Consider the following 11,809-nt stretch of genomic DNA (forward strand, 5'->3'; position numbering starts at 1 on the left):
TTTAATGTAAAGTGGAAGGCTAGGGTGACCACTATTTAATTTAGAGGTACAAAACTCATTGATGTGACAAGCCGTTATGGCTTATCTAGTGAATTTAATAAGCTTTCGGAAGTACACTTCTTGCAGGACTGCAACTGTCGAACAAAGAAATTCGGAAAAGAATAGAAACTCCCAATAGCAGATATATGGCAAATTTACAGTCTTTCTATAAATAAGGCAAGGAGCTAAAATTATGCAGCTCTTTGAAATATCATCCCTAAAAGCATGAGCCCAAAGATATATATTCTGTATTAAAACATATGTAATCAAGCCAGCATATGTGCTTATTGCTTCCTGGGATAATATCAGATTCATGGTAGTTAGTTTAATGAAGTACAACAAGCTTAGCAGACTGGAGTGAGCCTTTCTCTGATAGTCGATGAGAATGATGAATTATAGCAAGTAAATCACAAGAATAAAGATGTTTAACAAGGAACCAAGTACTCGGTTTGACTGATCCTGTGAGATCAGGACAAGGTTTAACCCTGTTCTTGATTTTATTTAATATTGGCCAAAGTTCTTAGATAAAGTGGGTTCTCTATTAACTTGAATCTATACACAGATAACCCAACGATGTATTTTTACAGCTAGCTCTAGGTTAAGCGCAAGCCAGCAAGAATGGATTGGAATAATGAGGGAGACTATGTAAACACGTTCTCTGGTTATTTGTGGGTAGGTCACTTCAAGTCATTCAGCAAACTTTGAGAAAATAATATTAAAAGTGAAAGTTGACTTAAAGAAGTGGGATAGCATTCGCATGCCCCCCTCTTTAAATGAACTTCAGCTACTTTGGATTTGAAAGTGAGGTGCACAAGCCTGCTAACTATTTTTTGAAAAATCTAAATGTTGTACATCTCTGAATTATGTTACTGATAATAATACCTCCCTTCATAAGTACTATCATATTTCTATCTTATACAATCAGAGATGTGCAGCTTTAAAGAGGGTCTCCTCAACTAAAATGACAAATTTGCAAGTCCTTATGTAGAGGACTATGGTCCCTCGTAAACTACCTTTAGGAGCCATAAGTGAGCAACAGTGCAAAAGCATCAGAGGTTATTTATCAGACCTGCACTGAAACCAAATGAAGAATTAACTCTATATATGTCTATGATTTATGAAGATGAAATCCCTTGTAATTTATTGTGATCGTCTCATTCTAAGTGGTTAAAAGGGTTTGTTCGAAGGTGTGTTGATCACTCAAAGCGTCTGGTAGAAGGTCTCACTCTAATTTTATTGTCTTCATAATTATACAAAAGTCTAGACAAATCTAAGTGTCCTCGCAATTTTTATGGAGATATGCCACAAAGATTTCCCAGCACACTGTGAAGCATAGTTCCCTCTGCATCTAATAACTTTTGAAGGGTCTCAATAACTAAGCAAATCTCTTCTAAATGTGGAATTCAGTCATGAAATGAAGTGAGGCTAATTTTGTTCAAGGTTCAAGTATCAACAAAAATGAGAGCTCTAAAAAGTATTGGTAAATCATGCAGTGATTTTAGGCCTAGGTCTAACTCCACAATACAGAAATGTTATAGATAACTTAATTCAACGGGTACTACATCTTGGAAATTTAAAGAGGGCTTATTACTTTATTAAAACATACTACTAAGCTACCTTGGATGGGATAGCAATAATGAAAAAATGGAAGAAGCATCATTGAGTCATATGCCCAAGGCCAAGTACTCTGGTTTGTTTTGTAGTACGATATTTATTCTCAACAAAGGTAGTGAGGAGGTTATCAAAGAAGATTGTAGGCATCCCAACCTTGTACTAATAGTTTGGAGCTTAAAATCAAATCAAATTACCTCTCAAATTCATAAACTACTTGATAACTATTTCAAACCCTCATGCAACTGACTAATTGTGGAACGAGGTGATTAAATATATAGCACTAGGCAAAGCGCCAAAAACAATGTTAGTAGGAACAGGCTGTTTGACACATGAGAACTCTAATGTTTACCTTACATAATAATATATTACAATAATACCCATGTGTTTAGCTGATTTAGATATTAACCAGCAGTGCAATAATTTAAAAATGACAACGAGACCAGCAATGCAAATCAGATGTGGGCACGTTTAGTGTTTTCCTATTTTTAATGATATCTGACTGACAATGGATTCAGCATGTTAAAAAGTTAAACTATGCCTGTGCAATGAATTGTTGAATTATTACAAAAAATAATGCAATTACCATGGACTCATTTTCTGTCTATTTCAGGCTTATTTGAAATGGGGACGCAATTGTCAAGATTACAAAGTAACAGCCAAGGCTGAAATGGGTCACTTTGGGAGCCAGCCTGGCCTGAGGATAAAGCTGGAGTGGCCAAGAATTCCTTCAAAGCTCAGAGCTGCTGAGCAGTGGTAAGACTTTGTTGGTTGCCTTAATCTTTTATAATTAAGTGTACCAAAATATGTTTGTTTACTAAGTAAACAGTGTAGGAGAAGTACAGTCTGAAAGTAACGTGGACGACTTTAAACCTGAGAAATTGAAGTGTTGTGAAAGATCATATAAAATCTGTTTTCCTACATGGCTTTGGACAATTAAGATTATACAGGAATACTGATGTGTGTTAGAATTCAATGGTGAAAGTACATTTTCAAAGTCACAATGAATTCAAAAGACATTACGTTTATGGCCCTAATTATTTAAAAGGGAAAATTAATTTGTACACCAAGATTTACTCCCACAAAAAATTCCAGTACCCCAGCAAATCTGTGACAGTAACAGCATCACAAGAGTATTCTCCTCCAGATGCTTTTGTGCATGCCAGAATGTAATAGGAGCCCATTTCAGCTGCCCAGAGAGAACCAAATTTATTTTAAAGGTAAGCACATCTTATGTACATTTAGTAAGAGAGGGTGAGTTATGAGTACTCCTGTATCCAGTTTTGTCTTAAGTGGATAAAGCATGCAACTGAGGAGAATATTGAGGAATGCATTTATTTTTCAGTGCTGCGTTTTCTTGGTGGTCGTTTCTGACGTGGTATATTGGCTCAAACTTTCTTCCAAGCATTCCTTGTTCCTAATTTTTTTATCCACTCGAAAATCGCTTATGCGGCATGTGCATCTCAGGATCACTAATCTCACAGTGAAATATCTTTCAAAAAATGGCTATTCATTTTATTACCTGCAATATCAATAGCGAGATTAGGAATTCTAGGACACTCCAACAACATGCACATTAAATCCTATCAAGTTTGCACATCCTTAGAAAATAACATGAGTAATACAAATACAAATTAACTCTCATAGTCTTACGCAGACATTATGAAAACATTTCTGACTTTAAGAATCCTGTAAAATTTCCTGGAAACGTATGTCTGATGGATTCAGAGAAGAATCACGCCAATATTTTCTTGTATGCAAATGAATATGAATGAATGTAGGCATGCAGAACTGCCACTTCATTTTTTTCTATTTTTGTTTTCCCTTGAGAAATATATTTGTGTCCATAAAGTAATTTAATTATTTCCCTGCACACCTAGCATTTTGGTGGTTTTCCCTTCACATGGGTTATTTTCTAACAGTTTTTGAAGTGGAAAAGCGGTTCAGAAAGGTTTGCAACTAGTGTTTTTTTCTGTGTGAGTAAAAGCAAGTATAAGTTCCAATTCATACTTGGTGCACTAATACCTTAAAAATCGGTCCTTAAACATCTGTGCAAGCATGATTTCGTAGCCATCTAATTTTAAGGTTCTTGGCATGGTATTCACACAGTTCTCACAATTTGCGTGACGGTTTATTATTCCCACTCAATTCCTGTGTTACTACCACCTGCGTCACTGCCATAAAAGAAAACTACTATCAGACCATAGAAGTATTTGAATGCCAAGCAACATCCTTGGGCTGCTTTATTGTGGTCTCTTGCATTCTATAGTTTTCTTCATCACTTTTCGTTGTTTTTGTGTGAGTCTGTAAGTGTCTACTTCTGCCCTAGATGTACAAATGAAGAAAATAGGACATTAATTCAAAACATAGAAATAGGGCTTGATGAATAATACTAAAGTACAATAATATCATGAAAGTAAAAAGCTAAACACAGTTTAAATCAATTCGGAACCCAATGTTAAATGAGACAAAAATAGTGAGAATTACTAGGACTTTTGAGACTGCCAATAGAGTGATAAAATGTGTAGGCACACCATTGACTCTGAAGGAAGTCCTGGCACTAAAGCTTGACACTGAATGGAAAGCATACCTACAGCAAAAACGAGAGGGTGCAAAATTGGGTAAACAGACAGATATTGAACGCTTCCAGTTAGTAAGAAAGTTCTTCTGACAGTGGATGGTGACTGGGAGATTGTTCCAAGCCTTACAGGTAATGTATGCAAAAGGAATACCCCCAGCACATTGCCGGTGGACTGCTGAAGTGACAGAAAAGTGCTGTAGTGTGACACTCAATGCGGGCCTGCCAAAACAACAGGCTGAATTTTGTAAAAACACAGTGGCAAATCAATGGCATTCAAACAAAACCCTCTTGGCAACCAGAAGCCAAAACACAGTCTTGAGACACTTGACTGAAAGTGAGTTTAGTTGTAATGGTCTAAAGCTGATGGAACTTAGCTATGAAATATTTGGCCAGCACTAGATAGAACAAATGGCTGTCATCCAGACAGGAAGAGATCACTTCCCGGATTGCTTTTTTTTGCAGCAATCAGTGGCTAAGGCTGGATGATTTTGCAGAGTATTTTAAGGTGTGGAAAGCAAGTACAGGTATGGTTGTTGATCTGCAGCATCAGTGAAAGATTGCAATAAAAAAGAAGCCCTGGTTGAGCAATGTTGGAGTAGATTCAGGTATACAGCCCATCTCAGCAAGCTAGCAAGTGTTCGACCAAGCAGTGGTGGAGCCATGCACTGCAGGCACCTCAGTCTTGTTAGTGTTTAGCTCCAGAGAGATGAGGCGCATTCCCTCAGCACTAGGGGAAAATAATCTCATTGTTCAGTTTGATAATGAGTTGGGAATCATCCAGGTAACAGGAGAATATGTATCTGGAAGAAGAAATGAGATTTACCGAAGGAGACGATACACTTTAAATAAAGTAGGGTTTATCTATGAAATTAATCATTAGAATGTACAAATCCTGTCTCACTTAAAGAGAAGAGAATGGTGCCCCAAATAAGAGATAAACTAAAATGGTTTGAGATTTAGTGTAATTACCTATCAAACCATAACTAGTAACATGTGCTTGCTTTAAGTAGCTAAAATCTATGTTTACCAGATCATGTGATTCGCTGTTTGTGATTGTTTTGCAGGGCTGCACAGTTTGTTCCAGGAGCTGCATATTTGGCTGGATTTTCTGAAAAACTTCAAAAAAATCCTTCTCGGCAGGCAAAGATAATCCTTTCTCTTAGTTCTTCCAGGACCATTGATGCAGTTATACAAATACCCAAGGTAAATGGCCCACAAAAGCATATACAAAAAATGATCTTATATATTTTGCAAATGTTGGTTCTTATGTAATATGACTTTGTGTCCCCTTGCACAGCTCACACTCTACTATAGAGCAATTCAGCTCCCGCTGGCGATCCCGTCTGGTCGACCTGCTCAGACTACAGACCTTCAGGCCTCCGGGTGGAACATCTTTACTGAAGCCCCAACAATGCTCATGGAATCACTCAAAGGTGAAGAATGTCTTTTATGGGTGCCACAGGAAAAATATATTTTTCTGTATTAAATGCTAATCTAAAAGAGTTCCTTGTTTATTTTTGTCTAAATATAAATGTTGTTTTCTCTTAGGACATTGCACTGTTTCACACAATAGAATCACCACCTTCAATGGTGTTACTTTTAACTACTCAATGCCTGCGAGCTGCTACCACGTCCTTGCCCAGGACTGTAGCCCTGAGCTGAAGTTTCTGGTGACGATGAAGAGGGAAGAGGGATCTCCTGAACATAAGGCCATCAACGTCAAATTGGGCAGCTAGTGAGTATCAGCAGTCATACCTGTGGACCTCATTATCATTGAATGCACACTGAGCAGCACATTGTATTGTAATTCTAGGTAGTCCCTCACCACAACATATTTACTGACCCATAAGTTGAGATCCCAAAGTAGATGCATCTAAATTTAAGCCTTTGACCATTTCAGTCCTTCCACTCTTCTCCCACTGGGCCTGTGTATAATTGTCACAGCCTTATTGCTCTGTGCAGATTTGCCCCTTAAGCTTTTATTAAGGTTATTGATTCTTTGAATGACTTATTTTTTGGTGTTTTTTTTGCACTAACTCCACTTCCATCTTGCATACCGCACAGTGGAGCCTTTGTTCCCTAGACATTTTGTCCATGTTGAGGGAGATTCTGATCTTGGTGTGGAGAGTATACAAATAAAATCACAAGTTTTGTCAAAGAGGTATTCACCATACAGCATTAGTGGCTTCAAAATTCTTTCCGCAAAAGAAAAAAGAGTTTCATGAACTGCAGATCTTGGGAGAACTGTTTTTCCAACAATGGGAACAGAGGTGACTGTTGTGAGACATAAGATATTGTGGGCATGGGATGTGAGAAGGATAATTTAGTGATGAAACTCAAATATGGAGTGTATACCTTACAAAGAATTCTACGACGGACACAAGGATATTAATATGTGACTAAGATATTGCATTGCAAGGTCGCCATGGGCTCAAAAATAGGCAAGAAAACTCCACCACATCCCTCAGGCGAGGTTTTTTCAAACACATTTATAATCAGGGTGATCTTGCAGCTATGACTGAAACAACTGGTGCATTGATCCCTTTGAACCTTGAGCACTAGTGTCAGTGCACCTGCTGCACTAATGATAGCTCCACCCTCAGCAAATGAATAAGCCTCAAATTTTCTGCAACATGTCACCAACATTGCCTGGAGTTGCAAAAAATATATTATCAGAAGGAAACTAGAGAAGGGCGGCCTGGTAATGTAACCTGGAATAATCTCTAGCAGCAGAACTGGTTGTAAATTATTTTCTTGATTTAAGACGTCTGACCCACTTTGATCAATGATTGTCCATGGTTTAAGATCATTTAAAGACTTATTAAGCCAGGAAGCACACTGATAACTATGATTTAAATCAGAATCAAACTTCATGAATCAGGGGTTTGGGTTTAAGGTACCAGGCACGTTACAGAACTGGTTGGCAAAAAAAGTGGAATGTTTGCCCTTGTTCCCTATTTGTGTTAATCTTGAGGGAAAATGTGCATTAATAGATCATTGTAAATCTTACCAGTGATATTTCTTTCGCCAGAGTAAAATTATAAAAATCTACTCTTTGGCCTGCCGTTGTATGTGATCCATAAGCCGCAAATTGTTCAAAATTCGGCAGCTAAATTGATTCTTTTTCTTAGCCATAGAATGAACATGTCAGATCACCTTCGTAAATTACATTGGCTCCCCCTACACAAAAGAAGTCCATACAAAACACTCTGTATTTGCCATAAAGCAATCTACAGTGACAAGACTAGCAACTGCATGAAGGACACATTCTCTAAACACATTCCCACCAAAACTCTGTGATCCTCATTCAGATTCCTGCTTGACTTCCCAACTTCAAAAAGACCTGAATTGGTGAACAAATGCTCTCGGTGATAACACCTCCAGCTTGGAACAAAAATGCTTATCTATCTGCGCTTCCAACTAGAGCTTAGGCCGATCAAAAAAAGGGCTTAAAATATTGATTTTTCACTCAGCTTGTCTCTAGTCTTGGTATTAATATACCTGCTTAAGAATCACAGTTAGGTCAGTAAGAAACAATAAATAAATAAATCACAGCATTCTGATGCCAGCCTATTATGTATGACAAATCGCATCACCCGGCTACCACACTGCATTTTGTAATAAACAATGAAGCATTATTTATAGTCTAATACTTTTTCTAATGCACGAATAAATAGGTTTGCCAAACATCCTTGCACGTGCCCTCCCACTGTGTTTTAGGAAGCTGGTATTTACCCCCCAAATATGCAAGAATCGTCACAACTGTAACCAAGTGAGACGCGTGCTTCTATAGCCCGCCAAATCACTTCTTTTCTAAGCACTGTAACAAAAGCGGCAAAGGTCACCCAACTAAGAGAAAATGGCCACCTCAAAAACCTCTTCTCTTTCTTCTTTACAGTGATATCGACATGCATCCTTCCTCTGAATTCCCCACACTTGCTATCAATGGAATAAAGGTCGACAGCCTCCCATACCATTCCCATTCTGGTAAGTCGAAAAGTTAAATAATTATGTGGAAACTATACAAAAAAAGCGGGGTCGCGTTGACCCAACTGAAAGTAAAAATGAGTCACGTTTTCACGATATCCACAATTAATTTGCATGAGACAACGTACAGCGAAAAGAAACAAGCAGAACGTTGGGATAAATCAAAGGTTACATAGAATAATTTAATATTTGATTAATTAAGTGTTTATGCACATAAATAGTCCACTTTTTAAAATTGGACAAATGTTATGAAGCAGTATTTACCACAGGTAGGTTCATCATTTCTTGTGTTGAGATGTAGGTCTGGTAGGCAGTAGATTGATTTTTCATACATTATGAGTTGTTGTACCTCTGAGTCAGAGCATACCCTGATGTTATCACTGGATGGGCAATTTATGACGTCATGAGAGTGGACTGTGTGAAGGGACAGATCTAGTGATGAAGTAACTAGCACTGCATTCTATTGAGAACTACAGGTTGTGTTACTTGTGATCACAGGCAACGCGCTGTGCAGCATTCAGTTCATGTGGCAGTATAAATAACAGGTAGCAAATTGTGTGCGCTTTACTTAAACATGCCACACTGACTGTGTGAGTAGGCCTTGTTGCGCCATAGTCTTATCCTCAAAACATATATGCATACAAACTAAACCATACAATGCACTGAAATATACTGTATGTTTTAATAAACATCTATGCAATAAAGATTACGAGAGAGTGCTAGCATAAGTGTGAGAGACGAAAGTAAAAAAGATGGTAAAAAATAGAAAAATCAGATAGAAACACACTTAAGACACTTAAACCCTCATTATGAGTTGCCCAGAGTAGTATCCTCGGATGATATCAGGCCAGTGATTTTAAGGTGCCTGGTGTTTTCGCACCTAGAGTTACCGGATGCTTTACTGCACCAGATGATCCCTGGTACTAGAAAACCCAACCTAGTTTTACTGTAGGCAGGGCATGTTGGCATCAGCACAGCCTAGCCCCAACCTTGCAATTCCACCGAGGGGCATGGAACAGGCCCACAGCCTACAACAGCCTCCCCAGATGCCCTACCAACCCTCCACTGCCAACCCACAATCATCTTTGGGCTCAAATTTACCACCTACTCTCAGCGGAATAATTGGGGTAGCTGGGTTTAGGTGCGGGAATGCCGACCGAAACTGGAAATGTGGCTTCCTGGCTCCCCTGCACCTAAATATTGTCTAGTTTAAATGATGCACCTGGAAAACGTTATTTATTAGATAGTATGATGTCTGAACACAATTCATTTAATAAACCAGTTAGTAACATCCACACAGATGTATAGTGGTTAGCGCACTTGATACAGTTTAGATGCAAAGTATATTTTCACAGCTGCTATAAATGTGTTTTATGGTTTAAAACTTTATGTAAAGTCTGCTGGTCCACCCCAGTATTGTATACTTTTAATAAAATATCAGAGAGAGAATTTGCAGTGACAGCCTTTTCCTATTCCTAACCCTCGACCCAGAGCCCTCGGTGCTGATTGAACGGCAGAAAGACGGACTGTCCCTGAGTGCACCAGACTTCGGCATCGAAAGACTCTACTATAACGGAATCACGTGCCAGGTACTCTCGTCCACTTTCGGTTTATTTGGTTTATTCGGGTGACGTTACCTACTTGTCGCATAATTACCTTTATTTTTGTCCCACGAAGGTTGAGCAAGCATTGTGGATGAAGGGGAAGATGTGTGGCATCTGTGGCCGCCACGACGATGAGCTGGAGCAGGAATATCAGATGCCAGATGGAAGTGTGGCCAAGGATGAGGAGAGCTATGGACACTCGTGGATGTTTTCAGGAGAGGGGTGCTCTGAAGGTATAACATGTTGTACAACAGTAATTTGTTGGAGATTCTGAATATAATAGTTCACATTTAAAACAATAAGTACGGAGTTTTCAGACAAGTATTATTTTTTTCAGCCTGCAAGCTGCAGCGCGCACTTGTAAAACTTGAGAAGCCAATTCGTATTGATGGGGAGGAGTCAAAATGCTTCTCGCGTACACCAGTTTTACGATGTGCGAAAGGATGTTCACCGACCAGGACTGCTCCAGTTTCCATTGGCTTCCACTGTCTGCCAGCTGGTAAGATTCAATCACGTGGTGCGAGACACCAACCCATGCTGCTTGAAATCAGAGAGGGAAGGCGCCAGTGTGTCAGAGCTCATGGGGATGTCATCAGTGGTGTCCCCAGAAGTGAATTTTGGGAGGGCAGGCGTGCACTGGGCAGGGCTCTTAATTTTAAAGACAGTTGCTCATAGTTTTCCCTTTCAACATCGCATCCGCGTGTTTCTGGCTTTAGTTGACCCGATTGGACAATTCTAACAGTGTGTACCAAGGGTAACAGAACACTCAGTTTCTAGCATCCAAAGAATGCAGAATCAAGCAGTTCAAACTGAGCATATCAAGAGAGGTCTTGTCTCCTCCACCTCTGGCGATGTGATAAAAATTGCCCTCTTTAAGTGCTTATGTATTAAGCAAAGGTCACTTAATAGTAAGATAGGCAGATTCAGTATTTATTCGCAGACCATATAAGGTTTAGTGCACCAAAAGGAACCTGGAGAGCAAGGAATACTGCAGTGGTAATTATGCCAAAATTAAAAAAATCTAGCTGTAGGAGGTGCATCTTTTCGGTTCTTCCGAAAAAGCATGACATTATCTATTTTACGGTTTAATAATAGAAGATAACCAAGTTAAAAAAATGAATAATCTTGGTTCGTGGCGAGGCGTAGGCCTCCTGCTGCTGAGAGAAAGGTTATGATGAGTTGGCTTAATGCCAGTGAGCCTCAGGATCGTAAAGGGTGTGCTTTAAAAAACGGCACAACACAGCCGAGGTGGGATACATGGACAATGTCACGAAGGGCACTAGATTGTACACTAAATGGCAACTGTGACTGCAGGTACTAAGATACCCCATGAATGTGCCATTCATGGAGATGAAATATCCACAATACTAAGAATGTGGGTAGAGGCTTCTACTCCGATAACTAAAGTACACACGCTGATTAACAGTACTTCATTTGTACGCCACTACTCCCTGCTGGTAACAGTTCTCTGTTCTTTCTTGCAGGCTCTACCATGGAACTGGCTGAGGGGCAGATTAAGATGGAGAAATCTGAAGACTTAGTAGAAACAATCGATGCCCATACATCTTGCTCATGTGATGCACGGCAGTGCTGAATGCGGCACAACTTCATGTATCAAAAGATTAGTGATTGACCTGGATTAATAGGTGGCATGCTAAATTAGATGTCAACTACTAAATATGTAATCCTAACTGTAGTGACTCATTTTTCAAATGAAGTTAATGTTATACATTTTGAAAATATCACTACACACTTTTGTAAATACACGAACTGCTAATAAAATGTTGCATTCAAAAAGCTTTTTTGTGTTAAAATATTTTGTAAAGTGGTAACACTTAATCACAGGCACGGCTTATTATTACATTCCTTAGCTGAGTTTCTCTTCATCCCTAATGTCATTGTTATGATGGAGATGGCAGGCGTCGACTTCAGTTGAGCCATATCCATGGAAGGGAGGCCTTAGTTCCTTGGTGCCTTCAGCAGAACA

The 11,809-nt window shown here is 39.1% G+C and overlaps 1 protein-coding gene across 1 annotated transcript in view; it reads left to right on the forward strand.

The window, feature by feature from the left end:
* Positions 1–11,598, forward strand: part of LOC138293204 (vitellogenin-A2-like) — a 64,719-nt gene extending 53,121 nt beyond the window's left edge. Inside the window, exons 27-35 of the mRNA XM_069232292.1 lie at positions 2,264–2,406; positions 5,296–5,434; positions 5,529–5,664; positions 5,780–5,966; positions 8,130–8,218; positions 9,710–9,807; positions 9,896–10,055; positions 10,160–10,321; positions 11,307–11,598. Coding sequence (XP_069088393.1) covers positions 2,264–2,406; positions 5,296–5,434; positions 5,529–5,664; positions 5,780–5,966; positions 8,130–8,218; positions 9,710–9,807; positions 9,896–10,055; positions 10,160–10,321; positions 11,307–11,416 — 1,224 coding nt within the window. The 3' untranslated portion in view covers positions 11,417–11,598. The remainder of the gene's footprint in view (positions 1–2,263; positions 2,407–5,295; positions 5,435–5,528; positions 5,665–5,779; positions 5,967–8,129; positions 8,219–9,709; positions 9,808–9,895; positions 10,056–10,159; positions 10,322–11,306) is intronic.
* Positions 11,599–11,809: the final 211 nt, after the last annotated feature.

This window comes from Pleurodeles waltl, chromosome 4_2 (assembly GCF_031143425.1).
Source record: "Pleurodeles waltl isolate 20211129_DDA chromosome 4_2, aPleWal1.hap1.20221129, whole genome shotgun sequence".
Classification (NCBI taxonomy): Eukaryota; Metazoa; Chordata; class Amphibia; order Caudata; family Salamandridae; genus Pleurodeles; species Pleurodeles waltl.